Consider the following 24,884-nt stretch of genomic DNA (forward strand, 5'->3'; position numbering starts at 1 on the left):
ATTATGCTGACACTAATGTAATGACATCCTTTCTGGAAAGGACCCGAGAGAGCCTTCAGTGAGATGAGAATGGTGACGATTAAGTCCCCATCACTCAGAACTTTAAATTCATCACCATCCATGAAAAAAGAAAGAGGGCCATTTGGAAATGTGACAGCAAAAGTACATCACAGAGATTTTCTAAAGACTACTGCTTTCCCACATACACCTAAATTTCACAAAACATCCAAATTACCATCTTTAGCTTTCTTTGCAACAGAATTGGTTGCATTGTTGTGATAGTGCTTCTTAAAAAAAAAAGCAATGTAATAACATGACAAATTGACTTGCTGTTTAAAAATAAAAGCCCACCCCCACCTCATCCAGCCACTGCTGTTGAATGTTCTTCACAGATCACTAGTACTGAACATGGAAGTGAGTATTCTGTGGCTGTGTCTTTAAAACTTTTATGAACATATCCTATAGTTTCCCACACCATGCAGCACCACAAACCAGTGACTCTGAGACAGCTGGTAATGTTCTGTGAGAACTTCACAAATTAGCCTAATGAACCCCACACAGAGGAGGCTGCCTTCTGTGTATCTTTGTGATGTACTGCTCTGTACTTGCATCTTGGCCATCAGCTGCTGCTGGGAGTGCCACATTGTAGCGATTGGTTCACTCAGTCAAAACAGACAGTATAGAACTGCTTTTCCCTTTGAAGTACTGAGGGTAGCTCTTCTAAAGGAGACTAGTTCTTACTCCAACACATGCTAAAAGTAAACCCTTCCAAACGTAAATGGGAAATGTTTGTGAGATTTTAATTCAGGACAAAAATCTCCTGTGCCTCAAATATTAGAGTAGCTGAGAATATTGCTCTTCCATATTATTCCTGTGCTTTTTTCACCTCTTGCTAACATTTGCATATTTTTGTTTAAATTGTCTGAATTGTTAAGTAAACGTCTGTGAAAAAAAATGAGGATTTTTAGTTGTCTTTTAAAACATAACTTTTGCTATGGCTAAAATGTTTGATATTGTGAAGTGCTATTGCTTGTTGCCCAGAGAGTGGGCAGCCACAGTAGTCTTCATTGGGGTCATTCTTCCATGCCTATGACAAACTCACTTTCACACAAGGATATAGGTATAGATTTTTAATGTGGTGGGTTTGGTGACTGAGCAATGTGGGTGAGGCTGAAAAAGCCCGAACACTGGTCTCCCTCAGCTCAGCCCTACCAGGCTGAAATGGCACCCCCACCCTGCTACAGGGAGTTGGGAATGCTGCCCACCACAGGCCTGCCTGGAGATCCAAGCCATATCCTTATCTCTTGTCTTTTAGCAGGCCTGGTCCTGCCTTGAACTATCATTTCAAGTTATGGTGAGCATTTCAAAAATAACTTGAAAATATATTCCAAGGCAGAACTGGGACTGCTAAAAGCAGGGAAACAGGGCCACATTCCTGATCTCCAAGGTCAGTGCCTTGGACTATGTTTTCAAGTTATAGTGATCACTTTAACAATATACCCATGAGCCTTTGCTAAATATGCAAATATATATTTAGCAGGACCCGGCCTGCTAAAAGGGCTACCAAATATATCCAGCCCCTTTTCTCTTCTATGGGCCACCCCCAGAAGTACCTGATTACTACTTTTAAGGCTCAGCCCAACATTTGGCCCCACCTTTGAAACTTCATTGATGTTCCAAGACCAGCCCACTCTGATCTGTGCATGCCGAACGGCACCTTCTCTCCTGCTAGGGTTGCCAAGGCTGCAATCCACCCTCACCCTACATTATGCCTATCGAGCCAAACTCAGCTCATCAGACTTCTTTGACCCTAGGAGCCCAGCCTTCTGAACCTCTTATGGCTGCCCCACCATCTTAACAGCCACATTCTACTTGCACCCGTCTTTCTCAAGTGTCAGAGGTGCCAACATAAACATGCCAACTATTATTAAGGAAGTTTAGCTCAAGATTAGCTAATTAAACTGAGTAATGTAGTATCCCTAAAGCTGCAGCAACAAAACATATTATTTTTGTTTTGGCAGCATAAAACAAAATATTCTATAGACTGACCGTGATTTTACAGTTGCTATTATTATGAGCAGGTTTAAGACACATGTGGAGCTAAATATATGTCCTCCACCAGCAGAAAACAGGGAAGGTTCTTTCACTGCTATGAAACCAACAAAGGAAAAAGGCAAGGTCCTGAATCTCTGAGCTTCACACAGGAAGTGCTTTATATATATCCTGTTTCTAAGGAAGGTGAAGTTGGTATGAGAGCCAAAGGCTGGTCGACATGCTTGGGGTCTACTAAGAGCAAAGCAATAGATTAGAAAGCAAGGTTCCATCTCGGTTTCCAGCAGGCATGTTTCCTGACAAATTAGGTGCTGAATTAAGTGTTTGGAAAGTCAGTGTCTCCTACTCAAAATAGTTTCAGATGTACATATTGCAGTGTGTGTTCAGTTACCTGAAGCTAGATGTTGTCTGGCAGACTTCTGAGATATTCCTAGTGATTTCCCTTCCCCTATTTTTCTTGCCATCAGTTTTAATTGTGTGAGTGCCTGACCCAGTGAAGTGATTGCTTTAATTACTTCATGAGGCTCCTTCTGCTGGCGTGGGTTTTTCAGGCTGTGTGCCTTTGGTCTGGTAGTTTTTGCTGCTAACATTTTGCCTGTTTGGGTCTGAAAATGCCAGCCATAGATGCAGGCAAAACATTTGGAGCAAAAACTACCAGACCATGGTCACACAACCCATAAAAACCCACAACAGGCAGTTCATTCCAACCTTTGACAATACATTGCTCCTTCTGCTGTTTGGTTGGAGTCAGGCAGACACCCCCTTGGGCCTCCAAATGAGTACGAGAGGTTGTTCTGTCACCCTGGTCTTCTTCCTTCCCTGGATTGACTCACTCCCATTCTCTTTATCACAATGTGTGCTCAGTCTCTTCTTCTTCCCCAGTCTTATCAGGGAGCCTCCCTTTTATGTGACCCCTGCGACTGGCCCCTTGCTTCTGCTGAAGAACCATCTGTGGATTGACACAAAGCACCTGTTTATTTTGGGATGACAATTTTCACATACTGGCATTTTTTAAAAAAATGTTACTGATTCTTGTTTCTGGGGAAAAAATTCTTAGAGAAGTATTATGAATCTATCTGAAATCATCATCAAGAGAACTGGATTCATATAATGTGTTTAGTTATTTTTTGCCACTTTGTAAATATCTGTCTCTGGAATTGGGATATGGCATGCAGTCTGATGTTCAAAATCAGAAGGTGGGAAGGTGAGGGGGGGGTTTGGTCAAGGTTGCATGTAGCTGAGTGAGAATCAAAAGCAACTGAGAAGGGGAAAACAACATGGCAAAAAGAACTGGTAGTCTCTCTAGCTTCACATATATTTCTTTAGCTTCCTACTGAGCAAGGAAGTATGGATTTTCACAAGTGATGCCAAGATCACTTTTGAGTCTGGATCACATCACTGTGAATGCCAAATATAGTACAGAAAGTTGCACAGAGTAATTCTTAAAATCTAGCCTGTGTCAGTTTTCCATTTGAATCTATCTATATATAAAAAGCTAACCATGACTTTGTTACTCATGACCTAACGCGGAAATGGCTGGATGGATCGCCCCCAAATTTTCACATGATGTCCCTCCCTGTTGCGGGCAGGTAATCGGACCTTCGAATCGCCGAAAGTCCATACCTGAGCCAGGTAAAATGTCTTTTTCCTGGCGCACCAGGCCATGAAGCTGGCTGTGTTTAACTGTCACCCTTAGAATGTTCGTGCAGCATGTCTGTGGCCTGAGGGGTTGGTATGAGGGCTTAGAATGTTCGCTCAGATGGCCAGAGATGAGCAGTGAAAACAGTACATAGGTAATACTGTTAGGTAATACGAGTGGAAGTGAAACACATACACACTTTGCTGTGTGAGATGTCAGGTGGGGTTCCCCCCCTCACACGCAGGTAACTTTCACTCTCTGTGCCTCACCCACTGCTACCACACAACACACATACTCTCATACACATCCACTTCATCCTCACACACCTCACTCTGCCCTCCTTCACACTCAACCACCATTTACCCACTTCCTCACCCATATTCGCCACAGCTCTCTTTTACTAAAAGTGAGCTGGAGTTTCCCTTTTTCTTCTAAGAAAATCCATGGGGGGAGGGGAGAATCAACACTACTGGTTCCACTTCTTTTGCACATGGCCCTTTAAGAACCCAGGGAGCTGGCCTCGATCTGAGCGCCTCACCACCCTGCCTCTGCTGCCTGACTGGGATAGCCTCCTTGCCCCAGTTCTGCCTTACCCAAGCCAGGACTGTGCGTGTCAACCAGCCTCATGGACAGTGGGATTCGCACTCTGGACAGTTCCGCTGTGGAATGGAAAGAGTTACCTTATACTAAAAAAACAAGACACCACCATATAACAATGTGAATTGAAAAGGGAAAGGGATTCCATTTGACCACCCCAAAAGGCTATGCTGTGGATCATTGGACCTGCATGGACATCTGGGTGGGTTGCAGACTGTGATGAGAAGGACAATTGCCACAGCAATGCGTGGCCGGGCCCCGCTAGTTAAATATAGGAAACATGACATTCCCTTTTGACATTTTCAAAAATGTCTTAAAAGAATTGTCATATGTGTTCATTAAAGAGCAAGAAACATGATTACCTGAGCTATCCATAGGAGGGTGCCATTGTGGGTTGAATAGTACTGACAGTAACAATTATTGATTTAAAAAAATAGAAAAGAATGTGCAGCTAAAAACACTGGAACACTGGTCTTCAAAATAATTTTCAGAATTTGTCAGTGAAAGTGTACGATGGATATTGAAACAAAGCTAAATTCAGTAGACAAAAAAATGACACTGCTTAAATGGGTCAAGTGACAGACCTTGACTAGAATTTTATTGCCACCATTCCCACTGTTTACCCTGACCCCAAACCATTTGTGAATAAGTTATGGTGTCACTGGACCCAATGCAAATCCTTAGGGAATTCTGCTGCTTATTTCCCTTCATTCTAAAAAATCATTTGTGAGCTTCAGAAATCTATCATTTTCTATTAATGTGGAGATATTTCAGGAAGACTCCCTCAGGCAAATTCATTATCTCTTGTGATAGGATAGTTGTCAAGTTAAAATTCGATGTTTCATAATTCTTTGAAAAAAGACTTGCATTTTCTATCAGAGGAAATGTGGGAAGCAGCTCTTTACAGGAAGGCAGGAACCAGTGGAGTCTCAGGAAGTCCTTTGTCATTGATGCTTACTGTCAGAAGGTGATGGTTGAGGTGGCTTCATGCAATGGCACTTTTCGAAGAAGCTACAGCTACTCACAAGTAAGAGGAAGAAAATACAAAGGCTCTGCTTGGGTGATGTTTTCTTAGGACACTCTGCCTGCTTCTGAGCATCTCTCCATGCTCCATATTCTCAGCAATGACTCACTGAGCAAAACTGGGTAGCTCCAACCTCCTCAAAGGGAAGAAGAAGAAGAAGAGTTTGGATTTATATCCCCCCTTTCTCTCCTGCAGGAGACTCAAAGGGGTTTACAATCTCCTTGCCCTTCCCCACTCACAACAAACACCCTGTGAGGTGGGTGGGGCTGAGAGAGCTCAGAAGAGCTGTGACTCGCCCAAGGTCACCCAGCTGGCGTGTGTGGGAGTGTACAGGCTAATCTGAATTCCCCAGATAAGCCTTCACAGCTCAGGCGGCAGAGCTGGGAATCAAACCCAGTTCCTCCAGATTAGATACATGAGCTCTTAACCTCCTACGCCACTGCTGCTCCTCCTTAAAACACTTAAAGCTTAAAACACAGCAAGATAAAATATCTTGATTGACCATATTCCTTCATCCAGAAATTACTCTTCAAAAGTCTTGATTCAGTCAAAAAGCAGTTCACAGCCTACCTACTGCTGTACCTTCCTCCCTAAAAAAGAGAGCCTCTCTTTAATTCCATCTTTATAGTTGTGTGTGTGTGTGTGCTTGTGTGTAGGGGAGGGGAGATGACCATGTTCAAGTGTTTTTCCGAAGCTTTTATTTCTGAGAGAAAAAAAGGATAGTGAATGTGGTAAAACTGAAGAGAGAAAATGGAGACTAAGGGCTGTAAAAGTTTTGTTTGTTTCGGAGTTTTAAAAATGTAGGAAATGCAGTGAAATGGCTAAAGCAGAAAGGAGATAGCTGACTAATGAACTCCAAGGAGGTTTATTATTATTGTTGTTGTTGTTTAGTCAATTTGATAAACTGCTCTACCCCCAGAGGGCTCTAAGCGGTGTATAGACCAACAAAAACAAACAATAAATAGCAAAAGGTACAAAAAAAGACAAATCTGGACTATCAATCACAAGCCTTTATTGGCATAAAATAAACATACAAAATCAGCATACAAAATTTGCCCATTATTGCTCACAATTATAGACACTGGTACTAAAATACTAAATACTAAAATATATACATGGTCCTTCTGTAACTACAGGACATTCCTTCAGCTAAGTTAACTCACTTAAACGTCATCGGATACTGACAGAAGCTAGAAAAATTACTGCTGGCTATATGTGGTCATAATACATAGACTTTGGTTGGTATTCATCTAGACTTACGTCTATTATTGTTAGCAGAAATTTTGCTACATTCTCACACACTGTGGGATCCATGTTGTTCAAAAGCATAGGTATCTTAAGAGCATCAGTTAGATTGTTATACAGAAATGGGATAAGTGCAGATTGTGACATTCTGATTTTTGCAAACCTTACACAATGAAAGAGGGTATGATCGAGTGTCTCCACCTGACCCATATTGCATGGACATAGCCTCCTCTGTTTATCAATTTGTTGATATCTGCCATAGAGCAGCATAGAAGGCATTAGATTGAATCTGGCCAGTGTTAAAGCTCTTCTTAATTTAGGGTTGGTGATCCACTGTAAATAATTGGCCATGTGTCCTTGTTCAATTGGAATAAGCAGGGTCAGGGGAGAACACGTTTTCCTCGCAGCTGTTATCATATCCCGATACTCTTGTTCTAATAGCTTAGTTTTCAAGCAGCTATATGCTTCTGATAGGGAAAGAGGGACTAACGACTCTAATGAAAAGCCAAGAGTGTTGATTTTTCCCTCAACTAGTTTCAGCCACCTAGAATTTGCATAGTCGGAAAGCATGAGGTGTAACAAACTGGAGTGATCCTGCAAATAGTGGATACGTAGCCAGTATCTGACAGTTCTCAGCCAGGCCATCGTGGGCATATGATATTTGCCCGAAGTTCTAAAACATAGGGCTGCATATGAAGCACAATTTGGTAAGCCCATAATTTTGTGGAAGAAACGGGAATGGGCTGTGTTTATATATCTTTGTTTATAGCTCCGATCCAAATAGGTGCTCCATAGAGGAGCTGAGAGCCGCATTTAGCATTGAACACCTTCAATGCGGATGGTATATACTGGTGGCCCACAGTGAAAAAGAAACGCTGAATTGCTAGGGCACTGTTGTTAGCTGCAGCGAGTGCTAATTTCCTATGTAGTGCCCAATTAAGGTTGCTAGTAAGAGTTATGCCCAAATATTTGAACTGGTTAACTTGTTCTATGGGTCTGTTATTGATGGTCCATGTATGACTACGGGGTCTTCTAGCGAAGACCATTATTTTGGTTTTTTCATAGTTAATTACCAGTTCGTTCCTCTTACAATATTCAGCACAGCAATTTAAGAGACGAGTGAGACCAACTTTAGTGTGGGAAAGAAGAACGGTGTCCAAATCTGGACTAGCTTCAATTTCCAGATCAACTGCAAGGGAAGACCCGCATAGAGCGAGTTGCAATAGTCTAACCTGGAGGTGACCATTGCATGGATCACAGTGGCCAAATCAGCCTGGGAGAGGCAAGGGGCCAGCTGCCAGGCCTGGAAAAGATTTAAAAAAGTAACCTGGGCTACATGTGCCACCTGGGTCTCCATTGAAAGAGACAAATCCAGGTGGACACCCAGGTTGCGGGCCGAAGAGGTCAATGCCAAAGAGACCCCTTCCCACACTGGCGGCTGGAAGTCCCTAACCCCGCCCCCCTGCAGCCCAGCCAGAAGGTCTCCATCTTTGATAGATTTAGTTTTAACCTGCTCTGCTTCAACCACCCAGCAACCGCCTCCAAACAGTGTCACAGGGGCAGTGGCCACCCTCCTATCAACAGAATGAGCTGAGTGTCATCAGTATATTGATGACAGATCAGCCCAAAACACCGCAGCATCTGAGCAAGGGGTCGCATGTAGATGTTAAATAACAGCAGAGACAGCAACGCCCCCTGGGGCACATGCAATGAAGTGGGCACTGCTGGGATGCCTGATCCCCGCACCACACTTGCTGACTCTGTTCCCAGAGTAACGAGGAAATCCACTGAAGGACAATGCCCTGCACTCCAGCAATGGCCAGGCAGTGTTTAAAAAGGTCATGGTCAATCACATCAAATGCTGCGGTAAGGTTCAATAATATCAGCAGCACCGATCTGCCTCGGTCAAGCTGCATACGGAATATATCTGTGATGGCGACGAGGACAGTCTCTGTCCCCTGCCCAGCACAGAAGTTGGACTGGAAGGGATCGAGTTCCGATGTGTCCTCCAGCTGCTCCAACACCACTTTCTCAATTACTTTCCCCAGAAACAAAAGATTCGAAATGGGGTGGTAATTGACCAGATCACTAGGATCTAAATATGGTATTTTCAAGAGTGGGTGAACCACTGCCTCCTTCAACCCGCCAGGGAACACTCCTTGCTCAAGGGAGCAGTTGATGATATTCAACAGGTGGGGTCGTAGCTCCTCTCAGCAAGCTTTAATTAGCCAGGAGGGGGGGCACGGATCCAGATAATTGATAATCAGGTTAGAGGGTCTGATCAAAACTTCTTCAATGCCTTCATCAATGTCAGCCCTGGTTAGCAACCACTACAGCAACTTGATACCACATGAGTTGAATGACTCCCCAAGACTGGCTGCTTGCTATTGTCCCACAGCTTCTACCCCACAGAATCCCATATGATATAGTGCTTAGTGTTCAGACTAAGATCTGGGAGGCCTAGGTTTGAATCTCTACTCTGCTGTGGAAACTAATTGTTACCCTCAGTTTAACCTACCTCACAATGATGGTATAAAGTTAAAATGGAGAACTATTGTGGAGAAAGGCAGAATATAAATGAAGTAAATAAATAATAATGAAGTAAATAAATAAAATATAAAGTTAATAAATAAAGTTAAAGATGAGGGACAAACAAAAGGTAGGTAGGTGGCATAGGTAGGTGGCGGGGAAGTAGAGAAGGAAGCAGGAAAAGGTGAGGGATGCTAGGAGGATGTGGGGAGGGGGAAGAGCAAATAGTGTGGGAAGAGGATACAGGAGAAAATGATATATCCCTCAAGTCTTTTCAGGTTCCCTGATGTACAACTGGGCCTGGGCCAGCTGGCACTGTAGAACATGGCCAGAGTTTCCCATGGAGTGACTGTCAGGAGAGCAAAGGAAGGAAGACAGGGACAGGGAAAGGCAGGTGGGCTGGTGGATGGGGAGGAAAGGATGGAGCAAGAAAAAGCTAGAGGGTTCAGGGGTTTTTAGGGAAAGGTAAGAAGAAATTGTGGAAGAGAGGAAAATGTGATTCACGTTGCAAGTCCTTGCAGAGATCCTCCACTTGTATGTTAATTGTGTATTACTTTGCTGTTATGGTTTGATCCTAAATTCTACAGAAGCTCCAGTTTGTATATGAAGTACTAAAAAAGATGGGACTCCTCTGTGTTTCTGGCATAGCTTTGTGTCTGCAATATATATGTTGCATGTTGTGGCCAGGAGGGGTACGGATCCAGAGGACAGTTAGTAGGTCTAACAGCTGCTAGGGCCCCGTCAACATCAGCCTCAGCAAGGAGGGAAAACAAGGACCTGAAGACGGCCACGGAGCCTACAGTTCGCTAATTGTAGCAGAGGTGGCAGGAAGGTCATGGTGGAGCGACGTGACTTCATCCACAAAAAAGCTCTTAAATGCCTCACAGCCAAGAGTCAATCAGTAATTTTTGGAACCTTTGGTCAGCGAGGAAAGAGACCAAATAATACGAAACAGTTGAGCTGGGCAAGAGCTTGCGGACACGAGAGGACAAGAAGTAATCCGTCTTCGTCGCCATCTCATAGGTTTTCATAAACGTCCTATAAGATGTTCGTGCAGCTTCATCGCGAGACTTCCTCCACACTCGCTCTAGACGTCTGAGCTCCCGTTTCATATGGCATAGCTCCTCGGTGTACCATGGAGTCAGCTGAGAATGGGGGTGCAGAGGACACCGGGGAGCAATCACCTCGATGGTACCGGAGAGCCTGGAATTCCAGTCCTCCACCTGATCATCAAGGTTGCCGGCGGTTCAGGATCCCGCAGAGCATTCAGGAATCCAAGAGGATTCATAAGTCTCTGTGGGCAGGCATAAATCGGCCTGTTGCCTAGACCGGTTTGGTGCGGCAGGTCCACCCAAACCTTCAGGGCATAGTGGTCGGACCATGGCACTCTATCCACAGAGGATACGACCGCATCAACTCCTGACCCAAAGACCAAATCCAGAGTGTGACCAGCGTCATGAGTGGGGCCAGAATTTATCAAGGAGAGGCCTAGCGTCACCATGGATGACACTCGGTCCACAGCCGCGGAACATGAGGTGGTATCGACATGGACGTTGAAGTCCCCCTAGATAATAGCTTACTTTGTGCTCAATTGTTCCCTTTCCATCTCTTTTACATTAATTTATTATGGCTGACCAATAGCAAGTGGACTGCGGATTGACTGACATTTTGAAAACAGTCGTGAAGTACAAGTTCTCTTTCAGTTCACTGTGAAGGCAAAAGAGATGATTTACAGATAAACTTATTTGTATGTACGCTTGACAAACTGAATGGGTTTACACAGCAAGCCATGGTTTTTCATGTGGTTGTTCAGGTGAAACAGGGATTGAACGCTGCTTAGGAACTACTGATAAAAGTGTGAAGGAATTAAGAAGGCAAGGAGGCCAATGCACTGTCCTGAATTAAAGGAAGGGTTTTGATCGCCAAGAACAAAGGGTGCTTGCTAACTCTCTTCCATCCAACTAAAGTGACCGTGAACTACTGTGGGAACCAGAGAGCAAGATAATAACTGACAGCACTCCTTAGCCTCCGTTTCCTTCACAGCAGTGTACTCTACCTTGGAAATGGCTGTTAAAACCTGTCCTCATATAAACAGTGTTATTAATGTAAGTTGGAGGGGCTTCTTTTCAAAGCAAATACTTTAAATAATACAATGCTGAGAATAGAATTCCTCTGATAAAGTTTTGTTGTCTAGAACGCTGATAATATTTTCAAGATGATCCTTGGGGTTGATCTTAAGGATCAAGATAGAATATAAAGGAGAAGATGGTTTATAAAGTATGGTTGCTTATATCATTTTGTTTAAACTGGCACTTTTAATAATGCTTCATGTAGAGTTCAGCAGCGATAGGGTAGACTGCAACAATCCCATTAGAAGATATGATACACCTCTCCTCTTAGTCACAAAGCTTGCTGGGCATGATTATTCCTCCCTTGTGTGGATTCAACCTCTGTTTTATCAACTATGTAGGATTTTTGATAGTAGGAATGAACACTAGAGGGATTCTACAGCTGTGAAGGTCATACACTGACAAATGAAACAGTGAATGTGCAGCTCTGTCTCATTTGTTTGGAAAACTGCTCCAGATAACAGGACTGTGAATTGAAGATCATGCAGCATTTCTGATTCTTCCTTCCCAAGGGAAGGTCAGAATATATATTTATTGCCTTAAAAGCTTTATTTAATTTCTTAAACGGCAGGAAGGTTTTCTTCATCACCACCCCCCACTCCTTACTAGCGAAAAATACATCAGTTTTCCATTTTGAAACATTTTGTGGGTCAGAAAAACACACACACTCTAATACTTGCCTACTAATCAGCAATACATGCTGGTTCAGCCTACTGGAATGACAAATGCTGGGTAAATCTCTTGCAAAGTAACATGTCAACCTTGCCATCTATTTCAAAGCTCCACTGCAGCAGAGCAGCTTGTAGAAATGAGCTTAGCAATCATCTTCCGAAAGGAGTTCTAATCTTATCAAGATTGGAATTGATTTTCTTCATCTTGATATAAGGAGTTTCACAGTGTGCCCATGCAGTAGTATCAGTGGGATGGGAAGTACAGCTACTCAGGCAAGATTATAAGTCTAGAAAACCTGGGGCTGCATCCATGTACGCGGAGCACATGTCATCTGCACCTCAGATCATTCTTGTCCAAATAAACCATGATTTTAATGCTGCTTGAGCTCGCCACCAGAGGGGGCTACATTCACAGGACACACAGGAGCATACGGCATAATGGCTGACGAGTAAAGCTTTAAGAAGCATTAATATGTTGTGTCTCTGAAAGCTGTTCTCCCTCACTTAGAGCAAAGGTAGAATGGCATTTTCCCCTTTGGGAGTAAGATCATTTTCAATACATCCTGCAATGCTTAAAGGTAAATATTTCATTTCTCTCCTGTTTCTTTGCCTCATTATAAGTTTGCATTAGTGCCTCATTTTCTTTGCATTAGTGAAATTCACCATTTTTATTGAATGCAATGGTTTTGTGCTGGTGGTCTTTTATTTTTTTAAAGGGAAGCTTCCAATTGCCAGCAAATGGCAAAGGGACACATCTGTGTTGTTATTCAGTCTCTGGGAGAGAATTCTTCATTTCTAGAAATTAAATCTGCGATACTAATTTTAATATTAAAGTTGCCAACTGCCGGGAGAGAAAATTTACTGTCCCTTGAATAGGGGCTTACTGGATGATATTTACCTCTGTCTCATGAAAAGCCTGTGTGAAAGGGATGAGCCATTTTCCGCAGGCCTGTCGGCAACCCTATTCATTGTGCATGTGCCATATTTAGATAAGATGTTGTTCCCTGGCTTGTAGATGTATTCACTTCTCCCCTCTCTTGGACCCACACTTCAATACGAGGGGGCTTGTGTATGTCAGCATAGTAGTGTGGGCAGCAGCAGTAATGGAAGGTGACACTGGCGCAGGATCTGTCATAGACAACAGCAGTGTCTATGGGCTAACCCTGATTAGTACTTCACAGAAGGCAATAATAAACCACCTGTGATAATCACTTACTTTGAAAACTGCATGATAAGACAATCCAGGAAAAACAACAAAGATAGTGCTGGAAGACAGAATCTCCAGGTCTAATGGGACTCAGTCAGCTACTGGGTAAGAGCAAATATGACGTATTGTTCTTAATGATGCAGTTGGATTAAAGGACTTCAGTTGTTGATGTGAATGGATGCAAAAAGAAAGTCCAAAGCTGTTCAACGCTTATAATTGGAACATGAGAACTATGAAGCAAGGCAAGCTCAAAATTGTAAGAAAGAGAAATGGGATGTTTAAACCTTATAATCTGGGAGTGAGCAAAGTAAACTGGACTGGAGTAGGACATTTTCAGTCAGCAAATTACAAAGGGCTTTACTCAGGAAACAAGAAACACAGAAGAAACGGGGTTGCTCTAATAGCAAGGTGAGATGGAGCACAAACAGTCAGGGGCTATAATGTGCAGTCTGACTGAATAATATCAATCAGGCTTCATAGAAAGCCTTATCAACATAATCATCATTCAAGTTTATGCCCCCAACTACAGATGCTGAAGAGAAAGAAACTGAAAACTGAAAACAAGTATCCAGGAAATAATTGATTAGTATACACCTAAGCAAGTGAGGCGACTGGAACTCAAAGGTGGGAAGCAAAATAGAATCAAATATTGTCAGAAAATTTGGGCTAGGAGCATGAAATGAAGCAGGAGAACAACATATAGAACTCTGTGAAGATAAGTTGTTCATTGCAAACATGTTTCAGGTAGCTGAACAGATGATTGTATGCATGGATGTTACCGGATAGCCAATACAGAAATCAAATAGATTACATAATTCTGTCTCATAAAGCAGTAACAGGAGCAAGGCAATTGTGGTACAGACCAGGTATTTTTTGGGTTCAAGTTCAAAAAACCCAGAAAATGTTCAAAAAAGCTGGAAAAGCAAAACACTCATACTGCTATGGGAGGGAGGTCCCAGCTTTTATTGGGTTTTTTTAATTGGGGGGGGGTATTTGAAACCTGACCCTGAAAAATTCCAAGCAGCAGAACTGAACGTTCAGCTCTCTGCTATCTGATGGGCAGATAACAAATAAACAGTAAATAAACAAATAAAATAAATGAATTTAAAGGTGGCAGGGCCAAAGCAGTCTGAAAAATGCTGGGGAAAAATCTGCATTTTTAAGGATTTGTTTTTTGGCTCATATAAATTACTGCCATTTTTTGGCCAAAAATAAACCTTAAAAAGCTGAAACAACTTTTCGTTTCAACTTTATCCAGATGCACAACTCTAGTACAGACCATGACTTGTTAATTTCAAAAACTAGAATAAAGCTGAAGAAAAACCCACACATTGATAGTGCCAAAATACAATCTAAGCAACATTCTTGAAGAGTTTAAGGGCCCTGTGAAGAACAGATCTGCTTGATGGATGACTAATGAAACTCTTAAAATTAGTAAAGATAGACAAGAGGCAAAAGTACAAGGTGATAGTATCAGAAGTCTAAATGCAGCATTCTAGTGACTTCTACACAGCAACAACGAGAACTATTATTCATCATCATGTCTTCAGTGCAGTCCCGCATGGGTTTTGGACACACTAGACGAGGGTATTTCCATTACAAGATACCCAGATTGTGCAGATCAGTTTCCAAAGTTACCTTCTTGCTTACTAATAGAAATATATGTTGTTGATGATGTTTCAAAACAGAGTAGAGATTGCCAGAAGCTGGGCCCACCTGCGGAGGGAGAAGTTGTTCAAGTGAAGTGGCCTGATGGAAAACTTTACGGTGCAAAATATCTGGGAACCAATGTGGCTTACATGCATCAGGTAAGTTTCATTGACATATGTCTATGGCCCATTATGCAGACACACCACTAGTGCCACAGCAGCTTGCTCCACTTTGGGGTTTCCCTGTGGCTTGCTGTACTTGCCAACTCCTTCCCTGGGAAGGAGGGAGGAAGGATGGGAATAGAGATTGGCCAGACCAAGCACCAGTTTCCCTTCCTCCTCTGTCTGTCGCTCCTAATCCTGAGGGAGGAGGGAGAGGCTCGTTGCCCTCAATGCTCTCTAGTCGCTCTCACTGATATTAGGGCTCAACTGAATGATATTAGGGCATTTAAATATTCCTGTATTAGACCTATCGTTATTTTGGTAGATCTAATACTGTACATGTGCTTAAAGTTGGAAAAAAATGTTTTAAAGCCCTCCTGATCATTGGGAAGGGTAGAAGTAGAGCAGGGGGGGAGGAGTGGAGCAAAAAAAGGCTGAAGCAACAAATAAGGCAGGACCATTTCTATCATCTTCCCTGCAAAGCAGGAGATAGGTCACTCCTTGCCCGCTCTCATAAACAGCGGAGATCTGCTGTGCAGTGAGTGTGGGGGAAAGGAGAAAGGTATCTACAGCAGAAGCTTTTTCCTGAAGGGAATCCCCCTTCAGCTTAGGGCAGAGCACCAGTGTATAATTGGCCTAGTCAGAAACCCCGTGTTTTTTTCACCCCAGGTTCATTATATTTATAGGGTTATATTGGCTGTGCTCGTTAGGAAGCTTTATAACATGGATAAGTCCCTGTCGTCTTGTTAATATGTTTTTCTCTGGCCTGCATGACATTACTATGATTCTGTGGAGTTCTCTCACATGGAGAGTATTTTTTTTTTTGGCTTCACCTTTACCTTGAAGAGCTGGGACTGGCTTCCAAAGATCAAGATTAAAAAAAAATACTGGGTCATGCAGATCATTCTAGGTCAGCTAGGTTGAGTTGCTTGTTTCAACAGATTCCTTATTTTTAAAAACAACTCATGAACTTGGGTTTCCAGATTCTTGGATCATAACTATGAAGTACATAACAAATAAATCACATTATCCATATTGGAATAATACAAAAGTTTCAGACGTGCAGATCCATAGGTCATTTAAGTAATCAGATTTATAGGTGAAAGTCAAATTTTATAGGTTAAAGAGCTGAAAGAAATCTGTCACTTTCAATGTTACTGTAATTTATTTATTTATTTATTTATTTATTTAATATACCACCCTATCCCCAAGGGCGGTGCACAATATAAAATTAATTAATCATCTTTTAGACCTGGGTGGTTGCTATACTTCATGTAGAAAAAACTAAAATACTGAAATGAACTCTACATATTATTATTATTGTTGTTGTTGTTGTTGTTGTTGTTAAATTCAATTTAGTATACCTCCCCATCCCCAAAGGGCTGTGAGCGGTGTACAACATAATCAGTATAAAATATAATTAACAAGAGGAGCGAGTAGGTAACAACAAATAAATAAATAACACCTAACATTAAGAACTCAGCCCCATAAACTCTAAAATATTAATTTGAAACAGTGATTGCTACACTAAATTGGCATCCCGCGAAACCTTTACTTAAAATCCTCCTAACATGGAAAGAAGTGTGTATTTGGAACCCAATGGCTGTTTTAGAGTAGGAAAACTGTCCTCTGGAAGGAGTGCTCATCAGTGAAGAAGCAGGGAGAGAAAAGCACTTGGCCCTTTCCCTTCCACCATTTCTTCATTTCAAATCCCTCCCCCAGATGTTTCAATACATGGTGTGTGACATTTTCCAAGGATATTTAGCTCACAGTTTGCAGTGGGCAGTGCTCAGCTGAAGTAACTTCATGTGGACTTTTGTGACATTTTACTGTTTTGCACTAAATTTCATAATTATGGTCCAATTAACTGGAAATCCAACTTCATATATCTATCAACATCTGTAGATTAAAGCTGTCTTGGAGCAGCATCTTGATCTAATTGTGCTGCTCTCTTCTGGTGCCTTGTCACTTGCACATAAGCATTTCCAGTGGGGGGGAGAGGGGAATGAACCTCTCACAGAGTTATTAGTGTTGTGATAACGTCTAAATGGGGCATTTTCGTGAGAATTGCATATATCTTGTGTTTGATAGCTGGATTCTAACATATAAGGCTGTAAAGGAAAGCTTGGGGAAAGGAGTTCTGATGGTTCTGCAGAAAGGTAAATGAAAGGAACTTGAAAACATTGGTGCAATGTCATTTTGAAGGTCACGACATCAGGAGGTACACAATAGGTTACTGTTCTTGTTGACTATCAACAGATTGCATATACACCTCTACACTCAAAACATGCATTCGAACAATACATTTATTTCCCAAGATTAAGTGATTTTTCTAAGGTCACATGCAAAATATTAATAACTTATACTGCTTCACAGTGATGTGTCCTATCTTCTAAACATTTCATCATGTTAAAAAGAGGTACTGTAAATATTTGCTATCTTACACCTAATGATCCAGAATGCTCAGTTAGCTGGTATCATCCCTTCCCCCTCAGCAACTAGCAATGTGTGAGTCCGCAGACACACTTCTCCTGCATTGCTAGTCAGCTAGCTTGATGCCTTCAGTCACAACTGGGCTTCTAATAGGCAGTTCTGCCAGTTTACATCCTCTTCTAGTACCTCTTTCCTGCTCAACCTGCCTCAAGCTGTTGGGAACAAGTTCTGCTGGAGAGCTCTAGGGCAGCTGGGCAGCTTGTCTGCCTGCTATGTAGGGTAGCTCTGTGGCTCATGAAGAAGGGGAGAGGCCCTGCCAGATTTTTGGGAGGAAGGGGCTGTTGTCATGGCATTCCCAATGGTGGTGTTGGTTGCTGCTGATTATTCTGGTTAGGGGTTGGAGCAGAGCAATAAGCACAATTATCTGGCACATTTGTTTAACTAGTAGCACCCATTCTTCATGATTGCTGGATAACAAAGCTTTCACTAAAGCAGAAGGAATTTGTGATGTGATGGGTGGGTGGGAGGGAGGGAGGGAGGGAGGGAGGGAAGGAAGGAAGGAAGGAAGGAAGGAAGGAAGGAAGGAAGGAAGGAAGGAAGGAAGGAAGGAAGATATTAGGGGTGATTTAAGCGAGTAACTCATAATGATAATATGGTATTTGGGAGACAATTCTTTGTGAGGGCTAAGAACAAATGGTTCAAGAATGGTTGAAACTGTTATTTACAGCACCTTTACATGTTATGGCTCTCCCACAGGGACATATAAAACATTTGAAATAAAAATATACAAAAATGAAAACAATGGTACCATGACACCTAGTGCTTTTACACATTTATACTAGCCAGGGGCGGAGCAAGGGGGAACTGCGCCCAGGGCATGTGTGTGCCCTGCGCCCCTGCCACACTGCCCCCTGCCCTGCAACTCCCTATTGGCGCTAACCACTGATACTAGCCATACAGGTCACAAGGTTGGCACAGAATGCAACTAGTACAATTCTAAAGAAGGGTCTATTTTAAGCAGCTATTGTGACCTTTGTAAATATGATTGCGTTAATCACATTGAGATATAGTAGTAATTGCATGCAAAATCAGGGCTGTATTTTTGAGGGAGAATTTGAGCCCTAAGCATTTAGAGCCTTATCATTTTGCTTGTGTGTTCCTTTTTAATATGCATGTGTGAGCTTATGAAGATGCCTAAATTATCCATGTACCTAATCAAATGCTTTCTAGCAATTTCAATTAAACCACTAATTTATGATGTCCTAATGCAAGAAAATCACATGGAGAGAACTAAATAGCAAATTTTACTGACATATTACTGCAGTTGTGTTTTTATTATTATGTGTGTTTAGTTCTTCGGGCTGAAATAAATTAATAGGGACAGTTATTGACAAAGTTACTGGTCTACAGTTCACCCACTGAAGCCTGATTCAGATTTGGATTAATTAGAGATAATTTGCTGAATCCCTCTGTCCTGACCTCTTACTGAACAACCGTTTCTCATTTTTTAGGTATCAACAGTTTGGGAATGGTTTCTAGCACAGTAATGGCAGATTTTGACTTCCAGTTAGCTGGAATGGCAGATACATTTGAATTCTTTATGGAAGAGCTGAAAAAAATGGCAAGAAGCATGGTTTCACCATCATACAGCAATGTTAACTTTTTTACCCATCAGAAAGAATACTAAGCAAATGATCTTCCAGTAGAATAGAACTTAAGAAGGATAGTGAGGCAGGTTTTCACTAGATGGTGTATTGTTGGTACCAGTTTACCATATGTCTACCAGTTTGAATCTTGGAAGCTATTCTTTATTAAGCCAAGTATGGAAGTTGCTAGTTATATAATACTGGCCATATATTATGATTTCTAAATGACTTAACAAAGTGCACATTAGTTTGTTGAATTTTGATTATTTCTCAAAGTCTAATTGAAGTGTAAAGCTATTGTTTGTTTTTAAAAATTCCATGCCTGTTGAGGCAGCTCACAACTAAAGTGAGATAAAACGATCAGCCAAGACAATAAAATGAGTCAATAAAATCAAATCACACCAATAAACAAAACAAGCCAAGTCAAAAAAGTAAATAAAATGTCAATAAAAACAAGCCAGGGCATAAAAAAAAACATATGAAACAGAGTGGTCTAAAATGATACTGACAAAACAATCCTTTGGGAGGGAGCAAACTATAAACCATCTTAGAAAAAAGATTGAACCACTCCATTAAAAACCTGGGTAAAGACATGTGTCTAAAGAATAGTGAGATAGATGGTAGGAAACCCTCAACTGGGAGGGCATTCCAAAAGCAAGGTGCCACCACTGAAAAGCCCTGTCATTGGTCTCCAGCCAGCTTGTTACCCTAAATAGGCAGTCTCCGTTTTAATTGGGGGAATTAGCTGCAGAGAAAGAGTGAGAGGGAGTAACTGGCGTCGATTACCTGTGTATATCAGTATAATCCTGAGTGAAAACACTCAAATGAACAGGCAGTTGTACAATTAACAAATTGTGTTTTGTTAATAATAATTATTGAAAACAAGGAACATATGTTAAGCAATGAGGACACATATTCAAAGCATACAACGGCTGACTAAGAGGGAAATGGGTTAAAGTTAGATAAGGTTTCAGGGATGGCTGATAGTTACCAATCTTGAAGAGACATCCAGTGAAAGCAGCTCTGAAAAGGAAAAAGACCAGTGTTTCCAGGAGCATGGATCCAGAAACACACACGCTGTGAACCGCCAAAGGGTCCTGAGGCTGTATGAGTTAAGCTGGCAGGAGAGCCAGAAACAAAGAATTGGTTGCTTTTCTGAACTTCCAACAATGAAACAGGAGAGAGTTGGTGAATCGTCCAGACCCAAGAGAATGCCTGGAGTATTCTCCTGAATACTGATTGATTGCTGGGATGGGTGCAGATAGGATAATTAATGGTCTGCTTGGAGTGCTGATTGAATCACTTTAAGGTGACTCAATGGTAGCCCTGTTGTCCAACCAGGCACACCTTAGGGTCGGGGGAAAATTCAGCTGCCACCTGCTTTCCTGCCCAGGCTTGACACATGAGGTAGATCCCAAAATTCTCTGAGAGGCATCCATTTTGTGTGGAGCAGTATCTTGCTTTCATACTAGTCTTTTGTCCTCATGCCTTTACTTGCAACCTGACCTCTTTAGATGAAGGCACAGAAAGCATTGTTTTAAAGGAACATCTAATCTTGTGGCCTGGATAAAATATGGAAGGAGGAGACCCTTCAGGGTACCTTGAGCCTAAGTCATTTAGCACTTTGTAGGGTAAGCACTAGCACTTTGAATTGTGCTTGGAAACAGGAGGGTAGCCCAATCCAATCCAATCCAATCCAATCCAAAAACCTTTATTAGGCATAAACCAGAAGTACCATGCATTCCAAATACAAAAACAGGATCATTGTTATATATCATGTAGAACATGGATTAAAAATGTAGCAACTGCTTCAGAAATTTCTACATTGGGGCTGTTCAATAGCTTAGACTTTTTTTGTTTGTCTGAGAGAAACATACATTCTAGAGGTAGTAAAGCTCCCAGATCGGTTCTAATATTAATACCTCGAACAGTAAAGCAGGATATGAGGGATTGAGTCTATAGCATTAGGACAGTACTGACAGCAACGCTCACTTTGTGGGATGTTAAGGAAACGACCTTGAAGATAGACAGAGGGGATGAGTTGCACCTTACTCTTGTCATGACCCATCTGCACTTATAATTAACAAGCTGTTCTAAGTATACAGCAGGGCTAGATTTCGGGGGTGTGATCCCAAAGTATAGAGGGGAACAGGAGCTTTGTGCAGCACTCAGGAGAGATTGGTATTCCTGGTGGTACAGTCTGATCTTTAGATGATGGTAAATTTCCGTGGCGGTAAGCATATGAAGAGACTCCCATGAGAAACCCAAGGAGAAGATTTTTTTTCAATATGGAGCCACCAATTCGAAAGCTGAAGCTCCCTCATTTCTAGCAAGGATAAACTTTTTGGATCTGTGCAGAAGCATAGACGCAGCCAAAACTTAAATGTTACAGCCCATGCCCTAGTTTCTAAGAGTGTAGCCCTTTCAGCAGAGGGATGATGTAATCCCTGTGTCCCAACGATAACCTGGCTGCCTTGTTCTGGACCAAGGGAAGTTTCCAACAGTTTTCAAAGGCATGTCCATGCAGAACACACTACAGTAATCTCTGTGACTAAAATCATGGGGTTTTTTTTGCTGTAGTTGCTGTATCAGCAAAAAATGACAAAAGGTGCTGTGTGCCATATGGGAGACCTGAGCCTCCAACCCTTGGCCAGGATCCAAGAGCACCTTAAGCTATGAACCCTCAGAAGGAGTACAGCCCTCTCCAGGACATGCTGATTGCTGAGAACTTGAGCAGCTTTGTCATTGACCACCAGTGCTTCAGTTTGTCTGGACTAAGCTTCAATTTATTGATGTACATTCATCTCATTACTTTCTCCATGCACCTGTTCAGCTCTTCAACAAGCTCACTTGACACAGCCGATAAGGATGTATAGATTTGAGTGTTATGTGTAATGGATCACTAGAAGTTATGTGAATCTGCCCTGAGAGGGCATGACTTTTGAAAAGAGAAATATGCCTATTACTTTTATGCTCATCTATGGAGGGGTTATGTCTTCCTACTTTATTATAACATATCAATATATTAACAGGTGAACTCAAAGTGCAATTGTAGTTAATGCTGCGTCAATGTCTGAAAGGTAAAAGGTCATGTCAAAAAGTAACTTATAACTTCTGGAAGGTATAGCTAGTGCAGCATCAGAGTATTTTAGCATTCCCCACACCTAGCTGCATTTCATTTCTCATTTTCTGCTAAAGGGGTTCATGCTGGATTAGATCTAAACCTAAGCATGATAAAGCTTTTCATCTTCTGAACCAACCATTTTAAAGAAGTTCCATCAGATTCAATATAATTCTGTTTATTGGCATTTCCTTTAGTATCACTCATACCTTCTCCCTTTTGACATAAGCCTTCCACTATCTTGAAAACAGAGAGATTAATTCTTATAACGTGGAAAATTAGAGACAAATATATCAAACTATTTTAACATGCATTGTAATATTTGTGTATGTAGGTATTATTCAGAATGCCTAGGATTTCCTGGTTTGTACTTTTAATTCTAAGTCTGGACTAGGTTGCCAGGTATCATGCAGCTATTATTTCAAGCCTATATAACAATACATCATATTTATATAGAAGTTCCAAGAAAACTCTCCCTGGGATTTTTCCAAGAACCAGCTCAAGAAACACATGTTTGACTACCTATGATAGCTCATGTGAAATACATTAGGGATAATTTGATAAATTCACTTCTTTAAAAATTAGGTCGAGTTTGAAGATGGTTCTCAGATTGCAACAAAGAGAGAAGAAATCTATACTCTTGATGAAGAACTGCCTAAAAGAGTGAGAGCCCGATTTGTAAGTATCAGTGAAGAAGTTTGCTCTAGACACTGGACAAAATGCCTTGAAGCCAACCTCTGGAATTCTTTCTGATTATCACACATTTTGTGAAGATTTAGCATGTAGATGATTTTTTTGAAATTCATGTCATAGCATCTGTCCTCCAAAGTCTTTTCTCCTGGATCCTTTGGTGTCATATGACAATTCACGCACAACCTGGTCATTCAGGTGAAGTTGCAAATGGGTTGCTATGTTAGCCCTCACCTGGATGACCTAGACTAGCCTGATATTGTTAGATCTCAGAAGCTAATCAGGGCTGGCCTTGGTTAGTATTTGGAAGGGAGACCACCAAGGAAGTCCAGGGTTGCTACACAGAGACAGCCAATGGTAAAACACCTAAGTCAATTTCTTGGCTTTAAAACTCTACAGAGTCACAATACATTGGCCTCTAGCCAATTGTAGACCATGACCAATAGGAAGAAAGGAGAATTTTCTGCTTTTACTTTTGAAAAAAATATATACCAAGGTAGAAAAAATCCTGTTTCTATGCTGTTATTTTATGTGATTATATAATGAGTGCCTATTTTTAGTCTACAGCATCTAATATGAGATTTGAAGACACGTTCTATGGAACAGATATCATTCAAGGAGAAAAGAAGAGACAAAGGGTGCTGAGTTCCCGGTTTAAGAATGAATATGTGGATGACCCTGGGTACCGCAGCTTTTTGAAAAGCTCATTCCAGAAGAAGTGCCAGAGGAGACTATAAGGACAAAATGAACTCATGAGCAGCCCACCTGCTCTCATTCTTTCTGTGTATCAGCAGGGTATTAAATGTGGGATAACTCCTCCTTCCAAAATACAAATGTTATTAGTTTGAAGTCAGACTTCTAGTTTTTGGTTGAAATATTTCTTGAGTGTACCAAAAATTCTATCAAGAAGTATTTCAGGTCCATTGGCCTGTTCTCCTAAACGTCAGGGCCCCAGTTTGGGATTTCTTAATTTTTAAAAATCAGAATGTTTAATTCCAACCAAGGATTGGACAAAGTCATATATTAGGAATAAGGGGACATTATGATGTACCTACAGTAGGACCAGTCCTCCCTCCACACATGTCAGTGCAAGCTTCCACAGTGGGCTGTTAGAGAAAGATCAGACCAAGGCATAGTATAATATCATTACCTCTCTGGGGGGTTGGGGATCTCTTTTCTTCCTCCAAAGCTAGGAATTGCAATGACTTGCCTATTTTCTGCAGCTAGGGAAGGGGTTCCACATTTTTTGCTATTGAAATCTCTTTTTAAAATACAACAATGTTGTTTTCTTTAAAAAAAATGGCACTGAGATCTGCAAATGCTATATTATCATCACTTTGTACAATGCTATCCACATTGTTTATGCCTCCACTGCTTTCCATAATTTCTGGTCAGAACTTAGCTGTTGAAACAAGATGGGGGCAGCGGGGTGCTGCTTCTTAAGAAGATCTTCAAACAAAAGGAAAGGAAGGATGTATATTTAAAGGGGGGATTTTTGGCATCTATTTTTAAACTTTTTTCTCGAGGGGCAACAATTTGTAGAATAAAAAGTATTTCATTGTGTTTGTAAAATTAGAGTTGGCATATCTTTGTCTGGCAGGCTGGTTTAATGTAATATAGTAATATAATATGGTCTTCCCTTTTTCAAAGATAGTCTGCAAATGTATGATGTTTCAAATAAATAAATAAATAAATAAATAAATAAATAAATAAATAAATAAATGATGTTCCTTTGCTTACTAATTTTGGGGTGTGACACTGTCATTAAATGTCCAGTCTGTGTAGACAAACAAACAAAAATCTTAATCCTTCAGTGTATATGTTTAGGTCCCAGTGTTTGGTTGGCCATTTGTGTTAACTTCTGCAATATCCCTATAGCTGCTGTCTCATTTGAACTGTGTTGCCATTGCCTATGTAAATAGCATTAAGACATTGACCCACCAGCACAGGCGTAGCTACCATGGGGACATCCGGGGACAAGCGCCCCGGGCGCCACCTTGTGGTGGGCGGAAAAATTGCAGGTTCGTTTGAAGCTTTCTGTATTTTTTACTGTTTTTTCCAATTTTGGTCTGCAGGAGGCACAGTTTTTA

At 41.4% G+C, this 24,884-nt stretch overlaps 1 protein-coding gene across 3 annotated transcripts in view; it reads left to right on the top strand.

The window, feature by feature from the left end:
• KDM4C (lysine demethylase 4C) overlaps window positions 1-24,512 on the top strand; it is a 254,602-nt gene extending 230,090 nt beyond the window's left edge. For all 3 annotated transcript variants that reach the window (XM_048503429.1, XM_048503430.1, XM_048503431.1), the window contains 3 exons: window positions 14,782-14,901; window positions 22,690-22,782; window positions 23,355-24,512. In XM_048503429.1, the coding sequence (XP_048359386.1) occupies window positions 14,782-14,901; window positions 22,690-22,782; window positions 23,355-23,531 (390 nt within the window). In that variant the 3' untranslated portion in view covers window positions 23,532-24,512. The remainder of the gene's footprint in view (window positions 1-14,781; window positions 14,902-22,689; window positions 22,783-23,354) is intronic.
• Window positions 24,513-24,884: the final 372 nt, after the last annotated feature.

This window comes from Sphaerodactylus townsendi, linkage group LG07, assembly GCF_021028975.2.
Source record: "Sphaerodactylus townsendi isolate TG3544 linkage group LG07, MPM_Stown_v2.3, whole genome shotgun sequence".
Lineage (NCBI taxonomy): Eukaryota > Metazoa > Chordata > Lepidosauria > Squamata > Sphaerodactylidae > Sphaerodactylus > Sphaerodactylus townsendi.